This window comes from Oncorhynchus tshawytscha, linkage group LG14 (genome assembly GCF_018296145.1).
Source record: "Oncorhynchus tshawytscha isolate Ot180627B linkage group LG14, Otsh_v2.0, whole genome shotgun sequence".
Taxonomy (NCBI): Eukaryota; Metazoa; Chordata; class Actinopteri; order Salmoniformes; family Salmonidae; genus Oncorhynchus; species Oncorhynchus tshawytscha.
Window position 1 is genome coordinate 42,021,970 of NC_056442.1, and position 25,728 is coordinate 42,047,697.

The 25,728-nt window shown below is 42.7% G+C and overlaps 1 protein-coding gene across 1 annotated transcript; it reads left to right on the plus strand.

Annotated features, from left to right (window-relative positions):
* Positions 1-1,838: 1,838 nt before the first annotated feature.
* LOC112267227 (retinal guanylyl cyclase 2-like) lies at positions 1,839-24,577 on the plus strand. Its single transcript, XM_024445448.1, has 19 exons — positions 1,839-2,403; positions 2,604-3,423; positions 4,176-4,477; positions 4,755-5,109; positions 5,361-5,445; positions 5,584-5,680; positions 5,767-5,901; positions 6,022-6,102; positions 6,401-6,577; positions 6,752-6,908; positions 7,486-7,635; positions 7,968-8,116; positions 16,888-17,051; positions 17,272-17,464; positions 17,656-17,830; positions 21,622-21,720; positions 22,330-22,424; positions 22,522-22,607; positions 23,576-24,577. Exons 2-19 carry the CDS (start codon positions 2,676-2,678, stop codon positions 23,658-23,660), a joined length of 3,333 nt encoding a protein of 1,110 aa, XP_024301216.1. The 5' UTR covers positions 1,839-2,403; positions 2,604-2,675; the 3' UTR covers positions 23,661-24,577.
* The last annotated feature ends 1,151 nt before the right edge of the window (positions 24,578-25,728 follow it).

Sequence of the window (25,728 nt, forward strand, 5' to 3'; positions counted from 1 at the left end):
AGCTTAAGGGTTAGCAAAAATGCTTTCCTAACCTGCTATGAAAAGTCACTTGCTTCAAAGTAACGTGTTTCTGAGTCCCGATGCCGAAAGCCAGTTGTTTGTATCTAGGCTAGTGGCCAATCCTCAAAAAGGGCTTTAGGTTTTGAGATACCCCTACATAGCACAACCATATTTTTTCACATCTCCAATGTCTCCCGTTTATGAAATGCTTTGTTGCTGATTAATAGACAACTCTCAAGTCAAGTTTGCTCTCATTCAGTGCTGTATTGTCCTGCCTAACAAAAATGCATACAGTTACACGTGTTTTGATGTTGTGGCTATTGCAATTGGCTGTAAGGAAAACACCCCCTAAACTCAGTAAGTGTAGAATAATGGTTGGCTGGAGGGGGTGGGGTGTTGAAGTTTATACATGCATAATCTATGAGCAGAATGACTGTTTTACCTCAATTAGCCACGAAATCCCTAGTTGGAAAGTGATTGTTTACTAGAAGGTAAACATTTTCCCTCACGTGGGCCAGCCCTCTAGAAATTAGAGTTCAAATCAATGAGCTTTAGCCCCTAGCCATTTGAGTGACAGCTAGCAAGATCCACACACAGCAGAGCGAAAGACAGAGCAATGATGTGGTGCATATATCTGCACATGTGACGTAATGTAGTACGCAATTTTCGGGGACCACTTCTGGCTCATGGGTGTTACTTTTCAGAACTACTGGCTAAAAAGCACCAGAGAATATCTTTGAAAGACAACTTTCCAAGTCAAAATTGCTCTAATTCAGTGCTGTATGGCTCTGCCTGACAAAAATACATACAGTTATGAGTGTTTTTGTGTTGAAGCTATTGTAACTGGCTCTAAGGAAAACAAGTGGGCTGAGACAGTGAAAATTGTGGGGCCTCCCGAGTGGTGCAGTGGTCTAAGGCACTACATCGCAGTGCTAGCTGTGCCACTAGAGATTCTGGGTTCAAGCCCAGGCTCTGTCATGGGCGGCGCACAATTGGCTAGATGCATTAAGATATCCTAATGCGGTTTATTTGTGTATGTCAGGCAGACAACTGACTATTTGTATTCCAAATTTGAGCAATATCAGCGCTTGCAATATTGGGTTACATGAGTTTATGTGACCCATCCCCCCTCCAGCCAGGCATTATTCAGCACGTTTTGAGTTTAGTTTTTGAGTAAAATATTTTTTCACAACCAACCATTTAATAAATGGGAGGCATTAGAGATGTGAAAAAATATGGTTGTGTTTTGTTCGACCTCGGGTAGGGGTATAATTTTGGGGGGGAGGCCCTGCCACTAGCCTAATCTGTCTAAATTGGTACTGGGTTCCTGAAATGCGACGTCAAAACAGCTGAAATGACTGACGCAGGCAAATATTGAGGAGCTCGGGGGATACACGAGCAGGGAGAACCCTTCGTTAACGTTAATTATTCCCTCAACACCTGAGAGCAAATTCAATTTCAGTGTGAGGCCTATCATTGTCACATAAACGCATCAGACCAATTATTGCTCGGTGCATATTGTTCATGCAACAAGCTGTCTCCATGGCAAAGGAAAAAAATAAGTTAAGTTACCCTAGAAAAAATACTTTCAGTTTTTCATCTTCATCACTGTTATTAGTGCCAAATAGAAAATGTCTAATTATATTTCTTTAGAGCCCTCTCTGTAAATCAAAATGTGATATTCTATAGACTATAAGGCTACTATCTTGACAAGGCTTTGTGGGACGGTAATGTGTTTCAGAGACTCCAACGTGCATTGACAATCCTCTTAGAGTATGCCTTACCAAATATGGATTAGGTCTGTGTGCAGCACCCGTTTTGCCTACAGGTCACTTTGAAAGGGCTTTGATTGAATTGGCGTGGTTGATCTTGGCCTGCTATAATGTACAATATATATTCGTTAGAAATTCAATATAAATAAGTTAAACATTGAAGAAAATATCACTTTATTTTGAATGCTTTAATAATCTAAGTTTCTGCAACCTGTTGAGCATCAGGTAACCTTGACTTTCCAAGGATACCTTACAATAATACATAATGTTAGTCTGTTTGAATCTAATGAGCTAATATTATAAGGTGAGAAAAAATGTAACTTGCGTGTGGAGTGAACCTGTGTAGCGCGCGATAGCCTCGTGAAGCGCGAACAGCGGGATGTAAGGAGCTCTCTAGGGTGCTGAAGTTGACAGACAGAAGGGAGCTCGTGCCTCTTCCTCACTCTATCATACAGACCAGAAAGATAATGAGGTGTTGTGTCTTCAACTGGGCAACGGTATGACATTTTACATGAGTTAAAATATAGAGAATACTGAAATGGTGAGGTAAGGATTACTGGGGGAAAAAACAGGAGTGTTAAAAAACTCTCTTCAGGCTTCTCAGCTTTCAAGAAGGCCAAGAAAAGCAATGGTAAGTGCAACCTATTATGCTTCAAGTTATGCTATTTCACGAGTGTATCTTTGGGAAAACATGCTATCAAATACAGTGATCTCACTTTCACATAGCTTACTTTGTTTTAACGCTATGCAGTTCAATGAACTTTGAAGTAGCCTAACCCTAATTAGAAATTATGTTCAAATAAATAGGCTACTCTAAACTTTTTTTTGCAGGTGTCTTTGGTTTGGTTTATAATGCTCTGATGTAGGATCACAGTTCACCAATACGGATACTCAAGCAGGATAATGCAACATATTCCTCTAAATGTTGGAGGTGTGCTATGGGATTTATCCAACTATCCATACAGCCCCACCATCTTCAAGAGCAGACAAAGCCTTACAACGCTGCCATTCTATAACTTTCTGCTATGGGTCCTGCTCGGGGTTTTAACGTTTCCATGCTGTGTCCAGTGTTTAATCTTCAAAGTTGGGGTCCTTGGGCCCTGGAACTGCGACCCGGTCTACTCCAAGGCCCTACCTGCGGTGGCCGCTAAATTGGCCGTGGGTAGAATAAACGAGGATTTCAGTTTAGATTTGGGAAGCAAATTGGACTTCGTGATCCTGCAAGAAGCATGTGAAACTTCTAAAGCGTTGACCACTTTTGTGTACTACGAGAAAATGGTGGACGGTTTCGTCGGCCCCACGAATCCAGGATACTGTGACGCAGCCTCACTTTTGAGCAAAAACTGGGATAAAGCTATATTTTCCTGGGCTTGTATTAACTATGAGTTGGATCGAATCAAGGGTTACCCAACATTCGCACGGACACTGCCGTCACCCACACGGGTGTTGTTCACGGTGTTGAAGCATTTCTGTTGGGCCAACATCGGCATCGTGTCTTCCAATGAGGATATCTGGATGGACACCGCTGGTAAAGTGGCCAACTCCCTGCGGAGCCAGGGACTTCCCGTTGGCATAGTAGCGTCGGTGGGAATGAACGAGACAGAGATGGAGAGTACATTGAGCAGAATCCAGGCTGCGGGGGAGATCAAAGGCGAGTGTTTTTAACAATTTCTTTACCGTCTCTTTGCGGAAGTTTTAGTTACTGAAGAGATACGAGTGAAGTATGTGCAGGTTATGTGCAGGTTATGCTATCAAGCCTCACAAGGCCTACACACAAGGCCTACACAACTATGTGATTGATCAGTTTAAAAGGGTAATCCTCAACTGAAACAATAACAAAGCATTTCCCTGCCCTGGTTTCCGTAATAAACTGAGGGATGGGGTAGAAGAAATCTAACCCCTTTCAAATTCATAGATAGAGCTATGGATACAATTACTAACCATCCATGATATCAACATTATAGTTTAAACCATGTTAGAGACTATAAAGTGTTTGTTTACATTTACTTTGTTTACAAACATTGGAGTACAATGAGCTTTAATTTCGGGTTCTGATGGGATAAGACAGTTGGAATAAGCTAATGAGACATAAGTTATATTGTTCTAGAATCAATGGGTACATATCATTCATTTATAAGTCCCACATGTTATGCAGCAACTACAGATTGACACTTTAAGGTAGGGTCATGTTGGCCAATGATGAATGTTACCTCAACCTGTGTTGATTAAGTTATTTTCAACTTGATTAGGGGTTGTCTCTGAAGTGTGAATCAATGCTATCATGAATGAATAATTTGTTTTTACAGTAGGATGATTCAGCAACATGCACAGAGATGCAATTCCTTCATGCACATGGTCATTCCAGGTGGCGACCCCTCACTGTCTCTGTCCTGTGTGTTCCAGTGATCATCATGTGCATGCACTCTGCTCTGATTGGTGGGGAGCAGCAGACAGCCTTCCTGCTGAAGGCCCATGAGATGGGTCTGACGAAGGGCCGATACGTGTTTGTCCCCTACGACACCCTGCTCTACAGCCTGCCCTACGCCAACACATCCTACTTCCTCCTGCAAAACAACACCAAGCTGCGGCAGGCCTACGACGCCGTGCTCACCATCACTGTGTCCTCAGATCTAATGTCATTCAATGAGGCGTTCAACATGGCCAAGAGGTTTGAGGAACTCACCATATCACTGGTCCCACAGCAGGTGAGGAGGGTGCTTTTTTGATATTTTCACTTTTGGGATGTGAGTGGATTCCATCTGAATTTCAATTGATTGTTATGTTATCACATTGTTATTACAATAGTATTATAAATATGCCATTGATTGCATTTATTGAATATTGGTTATATGGAGAAACACCATAGTCTTCAGGTCATTTGATGATTTTATCTGTTTTAGGTCAATGTATCACTCTCAGTTTTGGAAAAGCTAATCACTTTAGCCAAATAAACAATTTATCAATGGCCTCCTTGCATTCCAGGTCAACCCCCTGTTTGGAACCATCTACAACGGTATTTACCTCCTTGCCAAAGCCATGCACAATGCCAGAAGAGCTGGCAAGTGGCTCTCTGGGACCAACCTAGCTTATTTCACCAGGAACATGACGTTCTCTGGCTTCAACCAGAAGATCCAGATAGACACTGAAGGGGAGAGCCAGACTAACTATGTCATCTTGGACTCCGACGGATGGGAGGGTCAGCTGTACCGCTCCTATATGGTGGACCTGAGCGCTGACATGGTCCGCTTCGCGGGGAAGTCCATTAACTTCCCCGGGGGTTCCCCTCCTCCCTCAGACTCCAGCTGTTGGTTTGAACCAAACACAATCTGCACTGGAGGTAGAGAATCTGTTTAAAATCAAATCATATTTTATTTGTCATATGTGCCGAATACAGCAGGTGTAGGTAGACCTTACCGTGAAATGCTTACTTACAAGCCCTTAACCAACAATGCAGTTCAAAAAATAGAGTTAAGGAAATATTTACTAAATAAATTAAAGTAAAACATAAAGTTGTTAGTTTGTGTCTTTCATTCTTCCATCACACAACCAAACTATGTCTTTAGTCTCCATCTCTTACCTGTGTCTCAGGTGTGGAGATAACCTTCGTCATAGTGGTGTTTGTGATCCTCTTCGTTATGATCGTGGGAGGACTTGGTCTAAGTCTGTTTGTAAGGTAACTCTTCTCACTGTTCTGTTCTGTTTCTTACTGTATTTTTATGCTGTTCAGATACATAGAGACTATAAACCCAGACAGATAGTTGGTATTGCTGTGCTGTGATCTTGGCTGACATGCTCTCTGATTGGCTGGCAGGAGGAGAATCCAGCAGATCCAGTTGGTGAAGGGTCCCAATCGGATCCTACTGACTCTAGAGGACCTCACATTCATCAACCCTCAGCTTAGCAAGAGAGTAAATATATTGTCCCATGTGATTCTCTACAATATTACCTCTATCTGATATGCTGTATGTTCATTCATATATTTTATGCCTCATAGAAAATCACTATAGAGGACCTGGGTGACTCTAAAAGTGCGATAGACAACAACAGTATGCATTCAGGAGACCCGCACCACTCTGTGGACAGCATCACAACAGCAACACATGAGACCACAAATGTAGCTGTCTATGAGGTAAGTAGACGACGTTGACCACTGAACCACAAGTCAAATTTTCATACCTATCCCAAAAGATTTCAACGTGACTTGTAGAGAATGGAGCCAGGATAAAACCACATATTTTTGTCTTCACAGGGTGACTGGGTGTGGCTGAAAAAGTTTGAAGAAGGCCATTTCAAGGAAGTCAAGCAGAGCACGACCAAGATCTTTACAAAGGTAAAATAAAACATAACAACAACAGCAATTTCAAGCACAAGATCAGTGAAATGCTTGCGAGCTCTACCCAACAGTGAAGAAATAAATATCTAATAAATATCTAAAATAGTATAGCTAATAAAACATTTAATATAAATGTATATACTGCATTTTATTTAATATATATATATATATATTTTATTATTAGTATTATACTATTAAGAAAACATGAGAAATAATATAATGTATAGAATCTTGTCTGGGATGTGAGGTTGTTTTTGTTAACTTTGGGATCTTCATTTTGTGTGAATGTGTCCAGATGAAGGATCTGCGAAATGAGAACATCAATCCGTTCCTGGGGTTCTTCACAGACTGTGACATGTTTGCTGTGGTGACGGAGCATTGTTCCCGTGGCAGCCTGCAGGACCTCCTGAGGAACGACGACGTGAAGCTGGACTGGATGTTCAAGTCTTCTCTGTTGCTGGATCTAATCAAGGTATGACATGTTTGACGTGTCATGTTACAGAACCTTTTCTGCTAGTCTAATTTGTCCCAATAAGATTTTAAAATATCTTATAAAACCTGATCATGTTCATTTAAATTGTTTTTCTAGTACTTTGTCATAAGTAACACCAATGGTTTACATGTGTTGATCATATTGGCCTCTCAGGGTATGAAGTATCTGCACCATCGAGAGTTCCCTCACGGCCGGCTGAAGTCACGGAACTGTGTGGTGGACGGTCGCTTTGTCCTCAAGATCACAGACTATGGCTTTAACGAGCTGCTGGAATCCCAGAAATCCCCCCAAAATCTAGTTCCACCTGAAGGTAACATCTATGCCTAGATCTGCACGTTTTTGGGAAAGAAATGTCACTCTTTTTTTTGACAGTGCAGTCAAAAATGTGATATATATTTCCACACTATGAGGTTGAAATAACTCTGTGAAATTTTGAAAATTATGTTAATGCCCTTTTAGTGTAAGAGTTATTTGAAAATACCGCCTTAAATTTCAGCTTGTTTTGCATGGGTGTTGTGTCGGACCACCAGGTGACATCATAACAAAGAGAGTTTTCCCTCCTCTCTGCCAATAACAGTTTTCAGGTTACACATCCCTCCCACTAGGCTCCTCCAGTTAGGCCCCTCTCTCAGACCACTCCCAGACAGTCCTAGCAAAATTCTTGCTTGAGAAATGTCATTTTACTAAGAAGCTATTTTTGTAAGGTACTTAATTGTTACCCAGAAATTATTTGATATTGAAATTAAAATTGCTGCATTGGACCTTTAAAGATGGACTTCACACACAACCATTTGTATTTCTAGTTTGTGAGCATACATCTATGTCATTTAAATGTGCTGCATTTAACTACCATGCCAAAATCATGACCCTGTGCTTCTTTATCTCAGATCAGTTTTGGACAGCTCCAGAGTTCCTCCGAGACGTGGAGAACTCTCGGAAGGGCACCTATAAAGGAGATGTGTATAGTTTTGCCATTATACTCCAAGAGGTGGTTGTCCGAGGACTTCCGTATTGCATGCTGGGTCTGACTCCTGCGGGTAGGTCTGGGGGATACAAACAGGCAAAACCATACAATCCACTCTGAGAGGAAATGTTTTGTTTTACCTTGAGGTCATTTTTTGGTATTTTGTGAATCAACATCAATTGATTGATTAGTTATACTGGTATCTATCGAGTAATGTCAGAGTTGTAAATCACAATAATTTCCCTATCTACAGTGTATAATGTAGCTACATATTGTACAGCATTTCTGTTTTGCTTTGACAAACTGTCTAGTACCAGCTGCCAATAAGCTGTGTAATGAGTTGTTATGCTCTAGTGCTGTTGCTATATAACCTCTCACCTCTCTTTCTCTCTTCCTCCCAATCAGAGATCATCCGTAAGGTGAAGAAGCCTCCTCCCATGTGCAGGCCTACGGTGGCCCCAGATCAGGCTCCTCTGGAGTGTATTCAGCTGATGAAACAGTGCTGGAGTGAACAGCCTGACCGGAGACCAGCCTTCGATGAGATCTTTGACCGGGTCAGCAACACTCATCTGTCTCCATGGTTATATTAGCAGTTGACGTTACTCTTCAATAAAACACACCCCAAATCAAATCAGGGGGAGAAAAATAGGTTTATTCAAAGAGGAGATGTTATACTGAGAGGTACAGTTGAAGTCGAAAGTTTACATATAACTTAGCCAAATACATTTAAATTCAGTTTTTCACAATTCCTGACATTTAATCCAAGTAAAAATTCCCTGTCTTATGTCAGTTAGGATCACCACTTTATTTTATGAAAGTGAAATGTCAGAATAATAGTAGAGAGAATGATTTATTTCAGCTTTTATTTCTTTCATCACATTCCCAGTGGGTCAGAAGTTTACATACAGTGGGGAGAACAAGTATTTGATACACTGCCAATTTTGCAGGTTTTCCTACTTACAAAGCATGTAGAGGTCTGTAATTTTTATCATAGGTACACTTCAACTGTGAGAGACGGAATCTAAAACAAAAATCCAGAAAATCACATGGGAATTTCTGGATTTTTAAGTAATTCATTTTCATTTTATTCATGGTTGGGATGGTGTTCTTCAGGTTGCAAGCATAACCCTTTTTCCTCCTAACATAACAATGGTCATTATGGCCAAACAGTTCTATTTTTGTTTCATCAGACCAGAGGACATTTCTCCCTTAAGTACGATCTTTGTCCCCATGTGCAGTTGCAAACTATAGTCTAGCTTTTTTTATGGCGGTTTTAGAGCAGTGGCTTCTTCCTTGCTTAGCGGCCTTTCAGGTTATGTCAATATAGGACACGTTTTACTGTGGATATAGATACTTTTCTACCTGTTTCCTCCAGCATCTTCACAAGGTCATTTGCTGTTGTTCTGGGATTGATATGCACTTTTCTCACCAAAGTACGTTCATCTCTAGGTGAACTCGTCTCCTTCCTGAGCGGTATGTGTGGTCCCGGCTGAGTGGTCCCATGTTGTTTACACTTGCGTACTATTGTTTGTAAAGATGAACGTGGTACCTTCTGGCGTTTGTAAATTGCTCCCAAGGATGAACCAGACTTGTGGAGGTCTACAATTTTTTTTCTCAGGTCTTGGCTGATTTTTTTTTCATTTTCCCATGATGTCAAGCAAAGAGGCACTGAGTTTGAAGGTAGGCCTTGAAATACCACCATTTGACTCAAATAATGTCAATTAGCCTATCAGAAGCTTCTAAAGCCATGACTTAATTTTTTGGAATTTTCCAAGCTGTTTAAAGGCACAGTCCACTTAGTGTATGTAAAATTCTGACCTACTGGAATTGTGATACAGTGAATTATAAGTGAAATAATCTGTCTTTAAACAATTGTTGGAAAAATGACTTGTATCATGCACAAAGTAGAAGTCCTAACCGACTTGCCAAAACTATAGTTTGTTAACAAGAAATTTGTGGAGTGGTTGAAAAACGAGTTTTAATGACTCCAACCTAAGTGTATGTAAACCTCCGACTTCAACTGAAGATGTTCATTCTCCCCTGTCCTCAGTGATTCTCTTCAGTGATTCTCTCCTGTGATTCTCTCCTGTGATTGTCTCATCAGAACAAAGGGACAGGATGTACTTTAGAACCCAGCCCTAGCCTGTGGTTGAACAATTGGATTTCCTTGTAATAAAACTGGGCCAATGGCTAAATAACAAGTATACTTTTTCAGGAATCAATTTGGACCAATGAGAACTTGCCATATAGCTATGAGTCCCAGACTGAAATTCCTCCCATGTCTCTGACCCATTGATCATTAATCCCCTATTACAGAAAAAAACAGTATTTCCATTCATCGTTAGTACTCTATTGACTTTTAGTCCTCTTGACCTTTTGTACTCTATTGACCTCTCGTCCTCTGCGTTGTGTATTTATCTTGGGAAATATTCTTACAGTTACCTGCTGTCAGTGTCATAGCAGGGTAATGCAGGGAATATGTCTGGGTAATTATAGGCTGTGGACAGCAGAAATTGGTCTCTCAGCACTCATGGGCCAGGTCCAAAATCAGTCTTGCCTACTACTTAATAAACGAGACACAGTGTACTAATCGTATTACACACTATTTAGAACGTACGGTTTAGTAAAAACAAATGCAGTACGCAACAACTAACATACTCGGCTCACCCATCCTGAGAATGTGTCATCCAATAATGCTCAATTTAAAGCATGCTTGAGTTTTGAAATTTCACTTACTATGAAACGTTCTATTTTTGCATACAGTACCAGTCAAAAGTTTGGACACACCTACTCATTGAAGGGTTTTTCTTTATTTGTACTATTTTCTACATTGTATAATAACAATGAAGACATCAGACTATGAAATAACACATATGGAATCATGTAGTAACCAAAAATATTTTTTAGATTCTTCAAAGTAATGTCACGCTCGTCATAATGAGTGGACCAAGATGCAGCGTGATATGTTTCCATCCTTTATTTAAAAGAGAAACTTAAAGCACAAAAATAATAAAGCGAATAAATTAAATGTGACGCTACATGCAGTGCAGAAAGCAACTACACACAAACATAGTCAAGATCCCACAAATACAATGGGGAAATGGCTACCTAAATATGATCCCCAATCAGAGACAACGATAATGTAAGGGTTTTCCTGTGGTGAAAGAGAGGCGGACCAAAATGCAGCGTGCTGGTTATTCATGTTTAATTTAGAAAGACGACTATACATGAACAGACTAAACAAAACAAGAAAAGTGAAAACCTAAACAGTCCTATCTGTTGCAAACACAGAGACAGGAACAATCACCCACAAAACCCAACACAAAACAGGCTACCTAAATATGGTTCCCAATCAGAGACAATGACTAACACCTGCCTCTGATTGAGAACCATATCAGGCCAAACATAGAAATAGACAAACCAGACACACAACATAGAATGCCCACCCAGCTCACGTCCTGACCAACACTAAAACAAGGAAAACACATACGAACAATGGTCAGAACGTGACAGTACCCCCCCCCCCAAGGTGCGGACTCCGAACGCACAACCTAAACCTATAGGGGAGGGTCTGGGTGGGCATCTGTCCGCGGTGGCGGCTCTGGACGTGGACCCCACTCCATAATTGTCTTAGTCCACCTCCTTAGCGTCCCTTGAGTGGCGACCCTCGCCACTAACCTTGGCCTAGAAAACCTAACAACGGGCCCCACTGGACTGAGGGGCAGCTCCGGACTGAGGTAGCTCAGGACTGAGGGGTAGCTCGGGACTGAGGGGTAGCTCGGGACTGAGGGGTAGCTCGGGACTGAGGGGTAGCTCGGGACTGAGGGGTAGCTCGGGACTGAGGGGTAGCTCGGGACTGAGAGGAAGCTCCGGCAGGTTGATGGATCTAGCAGATCCTGGCTGGCTGGTGGTTCCGGCAGATCCTGGCTGACTGGCAGATCCTGGCAGACTGGTGGATCCTGGCAGACTGGCGGATCCTGGCAGACTGGCGGATCTAACTGATCCTGGCAGACTGGCGGCACTGGCTGCGCTGGACAGACTGGCGGCACTGGCGGTGCTGGGCAGACTGACGGCACTGGCGGCGCTGGGCAGACTGACGGCGCTGGGCAGACTGGCGGCACTGACGGCGCTGGGCAGACTGGCGGCACTGGCGGCGCTGGGCAGACTGGCGGCACTGGCGGCGCTGGGCAGACTGGCGGCGCTGGGCAGACTGGCGGCACTGGCGACGCTGGGCAGACTGGCGGCGCTGGGCAGACTGGCGGCACTGGAAGAGTCTGGTTGACTGGCGGATCTGGAAGAGTCCGGTTGACTGACGGATCTGGAAGAGTCCGGCTGACTGGCGGATCTGGAAGAGTCCGGGTGACTGGCAGATCTGGAAGAGTCCGGTTGTCTGGCGGATCTGGAAGAGTCCGGCTGACTGGCAGATCTGGAAGAATCTGGTTGTCTGGCGGATCTGGAAGAGTCCGGCTGACTGGCGGATCTGGAAGAGTCCGGCTGACTGGCAGATCTGGAAGAGTCCGGCTGACTGGCAGATCTGGAAGAGTCTGGCTGACTGGCGGCTCTGGCTGCTCCACGCTGACTGGCGGCTCTGGCTGCTCCATGTAGGCTGACAGCTCTGGCGGCTTCTTACAGACTGGCAGCTCTGGCGGCTCCGTGCAGACTGGCAGCTCCTTGCAGACTGGCAGCTCCTTGCAGACTGGCAGCTCCTTGCAGACTGGCAGCTCTGGCTGCTCCATGCAGACTGACAGCTCTGGCTGCTCCATGCAGACTGACAGCTCTGGCTGCTCCATGCAGACTGACAGCTCTGGCTGCTCCATGCAGACTGGCAGCTCTGGCTGCTCCATGCAGACTGACAGCTCTGGCTGCTCCATGCAGACTGACAGCTCTGGCTGCTCCATGCAGACTGACAGCTCTGGCTGCTCCATGCAGACTGACAGCTCTGGCTGCTCCATGCAGACTGACAGCTCTAGCTGCTCCATGCAGACTGACAGCTCTAGCTGCTCCATGCAGACTGACAGCACTGGCTGCTCCTTGCAGACTGACAGCTCTGGCTGCTCCATGCAGACTGGCAGTTCTGGCTGCTCCATGCAGGCTGACAGCTCCTTGCAGACTGACAGCTCTGGCTGCTCCATGCAGACTGGCTGCTCTGGCTGCTCCATGCAGACTGGCATCTCTGGCTGCTTCATGCAGACTGACAGCTCTGGCTGCACCATGCAGACTGACAGCTCTGGCTGCTCCATGCAGGCTGGCAGCTCTGGCTGCTCCATGCAGGCTGGCAGCTCTGGCTGCCCTGAACAGGCGGGAGACTCCAACAGCGCTGTAAAGGAGGAAGGCTCTGGCAGCGCTGAACAGGCGGGAGACTCCGACAGCACAGGAGAGGAGAAAGGCTCCGACAGCGCTGGAGAGGTGAGGCGCACTGTAGACCTGATGCGTGGTGCTGGCACTGGTGGTATTGGGCCGAGGACACGCACAGGAAGCCTGGTGCGGGAAACTGCCACCGGAGGGCTGGTGTGTGGAGGTGGCACAGGATGGAACGGACCGTGAAGGCGTACTGGAGATCTTGAGAGCAGGGCTGGCACCAACCGCCCTGGCTGGATCTTCAGTCTAGCCCGGTAGATGTGAGGAGCTGAGATGTAGCGTACCGGGCTAAGCACGCGTACTGGGGATACCGTGCGTTCCACCGCATAGCACGGTTCCTGACCAGTACCACTCCCGCCACGGTTAGCACTGCTAGGCGCACTGTTGCGCTGAGCAGGCACAGGACGTGCAAGACTAGGGAGGTGCACAGGAGGCCTGGGGCGTGAGGCTGGCACCATCTTCACCAGCCGACTAGCACGCACCTCAGGACGAGTATGGAGAGCTGACCCAGGTGTCATCAAATCCTCGACACGCTCCGTTGGGCGAATTCCGTGTCTCATGCACCAACACAGCAACTCCCTCATATCTCTCTCCTCCAATCTCCCCATTAACTCCTTCACCGTCTCTGCTTCGCTCACCTCCAACACCGGTTCTGGTTCTGGTTTCCTCCTTGGCTCCTTACGATAAACAGGGGGAGCTGGCTCAGGTCTGACTCCTGACTCTGCCACACTCTCCCTGTGCCTCCCCCAATAAATTTTTGGGGCTGACTCTCGGGCTTCCATCCTCTCTGCCGTGCTAGCTCCTCATAATGCCGCCTCTCTGCTTTTGCTGCCTCCAGCTCGGCTTTGGGGCCGCAAATTCCCCTGGCTCTGCCCAGGGTCCTTTCCCGTCTAGAATCTCCTCCCAAGTCCATTTCTCCAAGTAGTGCAGCCTCTCCCACTGCTGCTGCTGCTGCTGCTGCTCCTGCTGCTGCTGCCTCTATTGCCTCTCCTGCTGCTGCTTTTGCTGTTGCCCGTCACCACGCCGCTTGGTCCTGTTGTGGTGGGTGATTCTGTAAGGGTTTTCCTGTGGTGAAAGAGAGGCGGACCAAAATGCAGCGTGCTGGTTATTCATGTTTAATTTAGAAAGACGACTATACATGAACAGACTAAACAAAACAAGAAAAGTGAAAACCTAAACAGTCCTATCTGTTGCAAACACAGAGACAGGAACAATCACCCACAAAACCCAACACAAAACAGGCTACCTAAATATGGTTCCCAATCAGAGACAATGACTAACACCTGCCTCTGATTGAGAACCATATCAGGCCAAACATAGAAATAGACAAACCAGACACACAACATAGAATGCCCACCCAGCTCACGTCCTGACCAACACTAAAACAAGGAAAACACTTACGAACAATGGTCAGAACGTTACAGATAAACAGCTGCCTCTGATTGGGAACCATATCAGGCCAACATAGAAATGCAATTCCCCTAGATAACCCACCCTAAATCACACCCCGACCCAACCAACATAGAGAATAAACAGCTCTCTATGGTCAGGGGGTGACAAGTAGCCACCCTTTGCCTTGATGACAGCTTTGCACACTCTTGGCATTCTCTCAACCAGCTTCACCTGGAATGATTTTCCAACCGTTTTGAAGGAGTTCCCACATATGCAGAGCACTTGTTGGCTGCTTTTCCTTCACTCTGCAGTTCAACTCATTCCAATCCATCTCATTTGAGTTGAGGTTGAGTAATTGTGGAGGCCAGGTCATCTGATGTAGCACTCCATCACTCTCCTTCTTGGTCAAATTGCCCTTACACAAACCAGATGGGATGGCGTATCGCTGCAGAATGCTGTGGTAGCCATGCTGGTTAAGTGTGCCTTTGAATTCTAAATACATTTATTTCACCTTTATTTAACCAGGTAGGCTAGTTGAGAACAAGTTCTCATTTACAACTGTGACCTGGCCAAGATAAAGCAAAGCAGTTCAACACATACAACAACACAAGTACACATGGAATAAACAAACATACAGTCAATAATACAGTAGAAAAGGTCTATATACAGTGTGTGCAAATGAGGTAAGATAAGGGAGGTAAGGCAATAAATAGGCCATGGTGGCGAAGTAATTACAATATACCAATTAAACACTGGAGTGATAGATGTGCAGAAGATGAATGTGCAAGTAGAGATACCGGGGTGCAAAGGAGCAAAATAAATAAATAAATACAGTATGGGGATGAGTTAGATTGGATGGGCTATTTACAGATGAGTTATGTACAGGTGCAGTGATCTGTGAGCTGCTCTGACAGCACTAGAAGAGGGGGATTTGAAGAGGGGGATGATCGCGGCAGCTTTCCAATCTTTGGGAATCTCAGACAATACAAAAGAGAGGTTGAACAGGCTAGTAATAGGGGTTGCAACAATTTTGGCAGATCATTTTAGAAAGAGAGGGTCCAGATTGTCTAGCCCGAATGATTTGTAGGGGTCCAGATTTTGCCGCTCTTTCAGAACGTCAGCTATCTGGATTTGGGTGAAGGAGAAATGGGGGAGGCTTGGGTGAGTTGCTATAGGGGGTGCAGGGCAGTTGACCGGGGTAGGGGTAGCCAGGTGGAAAGCATGGCCAGCCGTAGAAAAATGCTTATTGAAATTCTCAATTATAGTGGATTTATCGGTGGTGACAATGTTTCCTAGCCTCAGTGCAGTGGGCAACTGGGATGAGGTGCTTTTGTTCTCCATAGACTTTACAGTGTCCCAGAACTTTTTCGAGTTTGTGCTACAGAATGCAAATTTCTGTTTTAAAAAGCTAGCCTTAGCTTTCCTAACTGGCTGTGTATATTGGTTCCTAACTTCCCTGAAAAGTTGCATATCATATAAATCATATAAATCACTGACATTGTCACCAGCAAAGAAACCCCACACCATCACACCTCCTACTCCATGCTTCACAGTGGGAACTACACATGTGGTGATCATCCTTTCACCTACTTTGAGTCTCACGAAGACACTGCAGTTGGAACCAAAAATCTCAAATTTGGACTCATCAGACCAAAGGACAGATTTCCAACGGTCTAATGTCCGTTGCTCGTGTTTTTTGGCCAAAGCAATTCTCTTATTATTATTGGTGTCCTTTAGTAGGTTTTTTTTTCAGCAATTTGACCATGATGGCCTGATTCACGCAGTCTCTTCTGAACAGTTGATGTTGAGATGTGTCTGTTACTTGAATTCTGTGAAGCATTTATTTGCACTGCAATCTGAGGTGCAGTTAACTCTAATGAACTTATCCTCATGAGCGCAAGTTTCATCATAGCACTTGATGGTTTTTGCGACTGCACTTGAAGAAACTTTCAAAGTTCTAGAAATGTTCTGTATTGCCTGGCCTTCATGTCTTAAAGTAATGATGGACTGTCATTTCTCTTTGCTTATTTGAGCTGTTCTTGCCATAATATGGACTTGGTTTTTTACCAAATAGGGCTATCTTCTATTTTCCACCCCTACCTTGTCACAACACAACTGATTGGCTCAAGAAGAAGGAAGGAAATTCCACAAATTAACTTTTAACAAGGCACACTTGTTAATTGAAATGCATTCCAGGTGAAGCTGGTTGAGAGAATGCCAAGAGTGTGCAAAGCTGTCATCAAGGCCAAAGGTGCTTACTTTGAAGAATCTCAAATATAAAATATATTTAGATTTGGTTACTTTTTTGGTTACTACATGATTCCATATGTGTTATGTCATAGTTTTGATGTCTTCACTATTATTCTACAATGTAGAAAATAGTAAAAAATAAAGAAAAACCCTTGAAGGTGTAGGTGAGTCCAACCTTTTGACAGGTAATGTACCTAAAAATGCATACTATTTAGAACGCTAGTATTCAGGTTTTCATAGCTTTATGGATTTTTACAGAGATCATAAGTCATACCTGATATTACATAATGTAGTGGTAAACCGATGATGATGGTGTATGTCACAGTTCAAGCTGATCAACAAGGGCAAGAAGACCAACATAATTGACTCCATGTTGCGGATGCTGGAGCAGTACTCGTCTAACCTGGAAGACCTGATCAGAGAGAGGACAGAGGAGCTGGAAGTGGAGAAACAGAGGACAGAGAAACTGCTCTCTGAGATGCTACCTCCGTGAGTCAAGCATCATGTTATAACACTCACAGAGACAACTAAATAGACAATGGGCATCTTGTTATGATAAGATACCATTCTTGTATGATGCCACGGGTATTATCCTTTTATTACATGATGTAGTACTTTACTTTCAACTTCAAATGATTGTTTGTTGCTCTATGTCACGTTACCACTAACACGTTACCACTAACACAAAATGTCCCCTGTCACATTACAGTTCTGTGGCAGAGGCTCTGAAGACGGGTGCGACGGTGGAGCCAGAGTACTTTGACCAGGTTACCATCTACTTCAGTGACATAGTAGGCTTCACCACCATCTCTTCCCTCAGTGATCCCATCGAGGTGGTGGACCTGCTCAATGACCTGTACACGCTGTTCGACGCTGTGCTCAGCAACCACGACGTATACAAGGTCAGTTATACTATTTTCACACTACTGTGTTGAACCAAAATGAGCTGAGCCGAGGCATCATAGTTGCTGGAAACGGGTTTGGGTGTCGTGCTAGGGGAGCTTCACAACAGCACAGATCAAGTGACGTGATTATTTTTTTAGTATCAATGTGCCAATGTTTCACTGTATGCCTGCTTGTTTGCATTGTATAGGTGGAGACCATTGGTGATGCCTACATGGTGGCATCAGGTCTACCCAAGAGAAATGGCAACAAACACGCTGCGGAAATAGCCAACATGTCCCTGAACATCCTGAGCTCTGTGGGCACCTTCCAGATGCGCCACATGCCCGGCATTCCCGTCAGGATACGAATAGGGATACACTCAGGTGAAAGAGGGCATTGGGTTGTCCCTGCCTGGCAGACACACTCTGAAGTTAGGCTGATTAGCTAGATGATCAATCTTGCTCAATGGTTGAATGCCAAAGTAAGGTGTTTATAAATATGAAGAGTTTCTTTCCAAAACACCATATATCCATTTTCTGAAATGTTGGTAAATTAGCTTATATTGTTTAAACTTCTTATGGCTGGGGGGCAGTATTGAGTAGCTTGGATGAACAAGGTGCCCAGAGTAAACTGCCTGCTACTCATGCCCAGAAGCTAAGATATGCATATTATTAGTAGATTTGGATAGAAAACACTCAGTTTCTACAACTGTTGGAATGATGTCTGTGAGTATAACAGAACTCATATGGCAGGCAAAAACCTGAGAAAAAAATTCAACCAGGAAGTGGGAAATCTGAGGTTTGTAGTTTTTCAACTTTTTGCCTATCCAAGATACAGTGTAAATTTGGTCCAATTGCACTTCCTACGGCTTTCACTAGATGTCAAAAGTCTTTAGAACCTTGTTTGAGGCTTCTACTGTGAAGGAGGAGAGAGTAAGAGCTGATTGAGTAAGAGGTCTGGCAGAATGTCATGAGCTCAGTCAGGCACCGCCCGTGAGAGGTACCTGCGTTCCATTGCATTTCAAAATACAAAGGAATTCTCCAGTTGAAACATGATTGAAGATTTATGTCAAAACATCCTAAAGATTGATTCTATACATCGTTTGACATGTATCTGCGAACTGTAAGGGAACTTTTTGACTTTTCGTCTGGCCTGCGTGTCGTGAATTTGGATTTGTGAACTAAACGCGTGAACAAAAAGGAGGTATTTTGACATAAATGATGGACTTTATCGAACAAAACAAACAGTTATTGTGGAACTGGGTTTCCTGGGAGTACATTCTGATGAAGATCATCAAAGGTAAGTGAGTATTTATAATGCTATTTCTGACTTCTGTTGACTCCACAACATGGCGGGTACCTGTATGGCTTGTTTTGTGTCTGAGCGCCGTACTCAGATTATTGCCTGTTGTGCTTTTTCCACAAAGTTTTTTTGAAATCTGATACAGCGGTTGCATTAAGGAGAAGTTTATCTAAAGTTCCATGCATAATACTTGTATCTTTTAGCAATGTTTATTATGAGTATTTCCGTAAATTGATGTGGCTCTCTGCAAAATCACCAGATGTTTTGGAAGCAAAACACATAACGCGCCAACGTAAACTGAGATTTTTGGATATAAATATTAACTTTATCGAACAAAACATACATGTATTGTGTAACATGAAGTCCTTATGAGTGTCATCTGATGAAGATCATCAAAGGTTAGTGATTAATTTTATCTCTATTTCTGCTTTTTGTGACTAGGTACTGACCTAAATGGCTGTGTTTTTCTGTGACTAGGTACTGACCTAACATAATCGTTTGGTGTGCTTTCGTCGTAAAGCCTTTTTGAAATCGGACACTGTGGTGGGATTAACAACAAGTTTATCTTTAAAATGGTGTAAAATACTTGTATGTTTGAGGAATTTTAATTATGAGATTTCTGTTGTTTGAATTTGGCGCCCTGCACTTTCCCTGGTTGTTGTCATATCGATCCCGTTAGCGGGATCTCAGCCGTAAGAAGTTTTAAAGAACTTATGAAAGAGATTGGTGTGTTTTTTTCAATATCTAATCATGGCATGGGTTTGTTCAATGACAGACATGTATTTGTTTAAAATCTATCACTTGATCGTTTCATTTCAGAGAGACAAATAATCAGGTTTTTTCTCAAAACACGATATATTCACCTTACTCTTCGAGAAATAAGTAGTATTGCTAGGTTTTACACATTCAAATGTAACGAATACCTACATTTTTAATAAAGAACTGTACAAATGATACATTTGTGATATATTTAAAAAACTTCTTATGGCTGTAATCCCGTCAACGGGAGCGATATGACAACAGCCAGTGATAGTGCAGGGCGCCAATTTCAAAACGTCAAAATCTCATAACTAAAATTCCTCAAACATACATGTATCTCATACCATTTTAAAGTTAATATTGTTGTTAATCCCACCACAGTGTCCGATTTCAAATGTGCTTTATAGCAAAAGCACCACAAATGATTATGTTAGGTCACCACATAGCCACAAAAAGCAGAAATAGAGATAAAATGAATCACTAACCTTTGATCATCTTCATCAGATGACACTCATAGGACTTTATGTTACACAATACATGTATGTTTTGTTTGATAAAGTTCATATTTATCAAAATAGGAGTTTACATTGGCGCGTTACATTCACTAGTTTTAAAAACATCCAATGATTTTGCATAGTCACATCATTCAACAGAAATACTCATCATAAATGTAGATGATAATACAAGTTATACACATGGAATTATAGATATACCTCTCCTTAATGCTACCGCTGTGTCAGATGTTTTAAAAACTTTACGGGAAAAAAACCATGCAATAATCTGAGACGGCGCTCCGAAGTAAAAGTCACAATAGCGATGGCGTCAACATAAACAAGAAATTACATGATAAATATTCCCTTACCTTTGATGATCTACATCAGAAAGCACTACAGAAATCCCAGGTCCACAATAAATGTTTGTTTTGTTCGATAATGTCCGTTATTTATGTCCAAATACCTTCTTTTGTTAGCGCGTTTGGCATACATATCCAAACGCTCATTCTGGTCAGCGTTACATCGGACAAAAACTTCAAAACGTTATATTACAGTTCGAAGAAACATTTCAAACTAAGTACAGAATCAATCATTAGGATGTTTTTAACATATATCTTCAATAAAGTTCCAACCGGAGTATTCCTTCGTGTCTTCATGAGCAATGGAACGCAAGTGGATACCATGAGGAATGCGCGTGATTAGAAAATGGCTGACTGCCAGACATCTGATAGATTCTGCTCTCATTCACTCCCAACACCGTAGAAGTCTCATTCAAATTTCTGTTGATGGTTGATGTCTAGTGGAACCCCTAGGCAGTGCAACATCATTAATATCTCAAGGGGATTTCATTGGGGACTCTGGTGAATACATAAAAAGCTCAGATTTCTCACTTCCTGTTTTGATTTCTCCTCAGGATTTTGCCTGCCATATGAGTTCTGTTATACTCAAAGACATCATTCAAACAGTTTTAGAAACTTTAGAGTGTTTTCTATCCAATACTAATAATACTATGCATATATTAGCAACTGAGACTGAGGAGCAGGCCGTTTACTTTGGGCACCTTATTCATCCAAGCTACTCAATACTGCCCCCCAGCCATAAGAAGTTACATTTAAAAATGTTTTATCAATACAGTTATATAAGATCCGTATGTAAAACATTAACATTTGACATTTTTGTAATTTAGCGGATGCTCTTAACCAGAGCAACTTACAGTGATTGCATTCATCTTAAGGTAGCTAGTTGAGACAACCACATATCGCAGTCAAATATACAGTGTGCGAACATTCCATTCTAGCTAAACAATGCATATACTGTATAGGGTTTGCAAAAAATAACTACATTTTAATACACACTTAAAATCGATGAATTGGAAAAGTAATGTTTAACACGAATATGAAGCTACCCATAAGCACAAATGTGAACAATTTGTGGATATACTGTTTTGGAAATAAGCTGTTCATATTACAATCAATCACTTTGATTCTATTTCCTTTTCTAACTGTCTGTATGTAGGGATCCATCATTCATAACGAGGGCGGCTGAAACAGTAGCAGGCCAGGGTTTGGTTTCTCAATGTGATGTCTGAGATGTGATGCTCATGTGTTGTGTGTGTACAGGGTCATGTGTTGCTGGGGTGGTGGGTCTGACCATGCCTCGGTACTGCCTTTTCGGAGACACAGTCAACACCGCCTCGCGTATGGAATCCACTGGGCTGCGTGAGTATCAGAGGTTCTTGGTGTTGATTTACAAAACATTAAGAACACCTTCCTAATATTGAGTTGGAATAGCCTCAATTCGTCAGGGCATGGACTCCACAAGGTGTCGAAAGCTTTCCACAGGGATGCTGTCCCATGTCGACTCCATTGCTTCCCACAGTTGCGTCAAGTTGGCTGGATGTCCTTTGGGTGGAACATTCTTGATACACACGGGAAACTGTTGAGTGTGAAAAACCCAGCAGCGTTGCAGTTCTTGACATAAACCGGTTCGCCTGGGCTGGCACCTTCTACCATATCCCATTCAAAAGCACTGAAGTATTTTGTCTTGCCCATTCAGCCTCTGAATGACACACATACACAATCCATGTCTCAATTGTCTCAAAGCTTAAAAATCATTTTTAATCTGTGTCCTCCCCCTTCATCTACATTGAAGTGGATTTAACAAGTGACATCAATAAGGGATCATAGCTTTCACCTGGATTCACCTGGTCAGTCTATGTCATAGAAAGAGCAGGTATTGTTAATGTTTTGTACACTCAGTGTATTTCTGCTCAGGATCTGCATTATTTTGCTGGTATGGTTTGTCGTGACAGTGTTATTTCCTTTCAGCTTATAGAATTCATGTAAACATGAGCACTGTGAAGATCCTGCGCTCCCTCAACGAGGGCTACAAGATAGACATCAGGGGCATGACAGAGCTGAAGGTATAAACACCTCACAATACATTATCCTATGTGTTCACCTGTAGGATTTCTTTCAACTGTTTATAAATAAATCATGAATAATGATGTGTTCCTACAGGGTAAAGGCATTGAAGAGACATACTGGCTGGTTGGGAAAGAAAACTTCACAAAGCCTTTACCGAAGCCTCCAGAGATTAAACCAGGGTAAGACCTCACAATACCGTACCTTATGTTGAGACCCTGCCGAGAACTAACTTAATCTTAACATGTCTACATTTCATTCAGTGAATATTTGTTAATTGATTATACAGCAGTTTATGTGTAATAATTTCACTCATTTTCTCATCATTCACTGCATGAGCAAAATGAAGTCCCAATAAGTACCCGGATGTGATTGAGGCTGTTATGGTCGTGTTACAGTACATGTGTTGTCTACTTTAGGGATGACAATCATGGACTGAACCCAGAGGATATAGCTGCGTACAAGAGAAAAAAAAGCAAAGAAAAAGCTTGATTCTCTGAGTCAAAATCGAGGAGGTAGCTAGCAATTTGCATGCCGTGCTCTGTTGTGTCATGGTGAAAATCTAGTTGTTGTGTGGTGTCTTCTGTTGCATGTGGTTTGTGGCTTTCACAATCTGTGGGATTTTGTTGAGCCCCCTCTACTACCCCCACCCCCTATACTGTCCATCCATAGTCTCTTGATCTGATCTCTTCTCTAATCTTCTAATCTTATCACCTTCAATACCATTAAAAGCAGAGCAGAGCTTGACCATTCTAGAAAAGCTATATTCGTTTTGGTTAATCGAGTGGTTCACCGTCATTACCGTCCTTCCGTTCTTTTCACCTTCTTATTTGAGGCAGCACCTCTAAGACACAGGTGGGGAGGATGGGCTCGTAGTAATGGCTGGAACGGAATAATTGGAATAGTGCACATCAAATACATGGTTTCCATGTGTGTGATACCACGTAATTCACTCCATTCCAGCCATTAATATGAGCCGTCCTCCCATCACCAGCCTCCTCTAAGACAATTAACATTCTGCTTCTTCTGCCATGTCATCTTGTCTCGTCTTGTTTCTCCAATTGCCATGTTTGCAATAATCTGATAGTCCTTCTATTGTTTGAAGTGGAAGTACGTAGAGTTTAAATGTTTTTGGATCTTCCATTCTCAGGGACAACTGGCAAGAGATGGTGACAGATGAGATCAAGACGATATTTCGCAAGGCCAACCGGGAGGTGGACAAGCCTAAAATCTGAGCAGATGAGACAGAGATAGAGAGAGACAAAAATGGGGAGAGGAGGAGGTCACATCCGAAGACAGAGAGAGGAAGAGAAAAGGATGATGAAGGACTGGTGGACAGAGGGCACGGACCGGCCTACTCACTGCGGCTTACATGGTCTCCTTTAATAGGATTTGCCTGGCTGCTGTCTGTGTAATCTGCTTGTGGCCAGCACAGCAGAAAGGGAGAACATTAATGAAATGAAGGTTGTTGAATTACTGTCCTGCGACAGGGATAGTGCATGTCTTCTTAATGAACTATGCACTTATTTCTCTGGACTCCCATTGGCCACTAAGTGGCTTCGTGTCAGTGGAGTATTTCTGTCTAGATAGGATACAGTTTATGTCAAAACAAACTTATCGTAGCGGGTTAGGAGAATTTACGCAGCAAGTTAGGAGAATGAATGTAGTAACTTATGAGAATTAAGTTTAATTAAGGTTAGGAAAAGGGTTAGGTGTAAAGTTAGCTAAAATGCAAAACATTTCAACTTTTGACATCAGTTTGACATAAACTGTAACCCACCTGGACATGGCCAAGTGGAGTTGAAGTCCCAGACCTCAACAGAATGATCTACTGTATCTCTCCACTCCCATACTGTACTGTAGCTTTTAATCACATGCATAATGGAAATTATTTTCTATTTTTGTTATTGTTTCATCACTCTTCTAAACATTTTGAAAGGAGCACTTATCTCTACCTGAAGAGAGTTAATTTTAGTTAGTTATGAGAAAATATGAAATTCCATTTTTAAGTTATGGCCAAAAACATTTGTAAGAATGTAAGGTTAGCATTCCAAAGTTGTGAGAGGAAATATACTCTACCGTTATAAAGTTTGGGGTCACTTCGAAATGTCCTTTTTTTTTAAAGAAAATCCAATTTATTGTCCATTAAAATAATATCAAATTGATCAGAAATACAGTGTAAACATTGTTAATGTTGTAAATGACTATTTTAGCTGGATACGACAGATTTTTTATAGAATATCTACATAGGCGAACAGAGGCCCATTATCAGCAAACATCACTCCTGTGTTCCAATGGCACGTTGTGTTAGCTAATCCAAGTTTATCCTTTTAAAAGGCTAATTGATCACTTGAATTTTTTTTTTTTAGCACAGCTGAAAACTGTTGTGATGTTTAAAGAAGCAATACAACTGGCCTTCTTTAGACTAGTTGAGTATCTGGAGCATCAGCATTTGTGGGTTCGATTACAGGCTCAAAATGGCCAGAAAAAATACCTTTCTTCTGAGACTCGTCAGTCTATTCTTATTCTGAGAAATGAAGGCTATTCCATGCGAGAAATTGGCAACAAACGAAACACCAGTCTCAACGTCAACAGTGAAGAGGTGGTGCTGGCCTTCTAGCCATATCTCAGACTGGCCAATAAAAAGAAAAGATTAAGATGGGCAAAAGAATGCAGACACTGGACAGAGGAACTCTGTCTAGAAGGCCAGCATCCCCCAGTCGCCTCTTCACTGTTGATGTTGAGACTGGTGTTTTGCGGGTGCTATTTAATGAAGCTGCCAGTTGAGGACTTGTGAGGTGTCAGTTTCTCAAATTAGACACTCTAATGTACTTGTACTCTTGCCCAGTTGTGCACCGGTGCCTCCCACTCCTCTTTCTATACCCGTTAGAGCCAGTTTGCGCTGTTCTGTGAAGGGAGTAGTTCACAGCGTTGTACGAGATCTTCAGTTTCTTAGCAATTTCTTGCATGGAATAGCCTTCATTTCTCAACACAAGAATAGACTGACGAAGAAAGTTATTTGTTTCTGGTCATTTTGAGCCTGTAATCGAACCCACAAATGCTGATGCTCCAGATACTCAACTAGTCTAAAGAAGGCCAGTTTTATTGCTTCTTTAAACATCACATCAGTTTTCAGCTGTGCTAAAATAATTGCAAAAGGGTTTTCTAATGATCAATTAGCCTTTTAAATTGATAAACTTGGATTAGCTAACACAACGTGCCATTGGAACACAGGAGTGATGGTTGCTGATAATGGGCCTCTGTACGCCTATGTAGATATTCCATTAAAAATCAGCCGTTTCC

Coding starts and splice junctions, on each gene's coding strand:
- LOC112267227 (XM_024445448.1), top strand. CDS start 2,676: ATGCAACATATTCCTCTAAATGTTGGAGGTGTGCTATGGGATTTATCC. Junction 17,465..17,655: donor GCAACCACGACGTATACAAG/GTCAGTTATACT, acceptor TGCATTGTATAG/GTGGAGACCATTGGTGATGC. Junction 22,425..22,521: donor GGGGCATGACAGAGCTGAAG/GTATAAACACCT, acceptor GTGTTCCTACAG/GGTAAAGGCATTGAAGAGAC.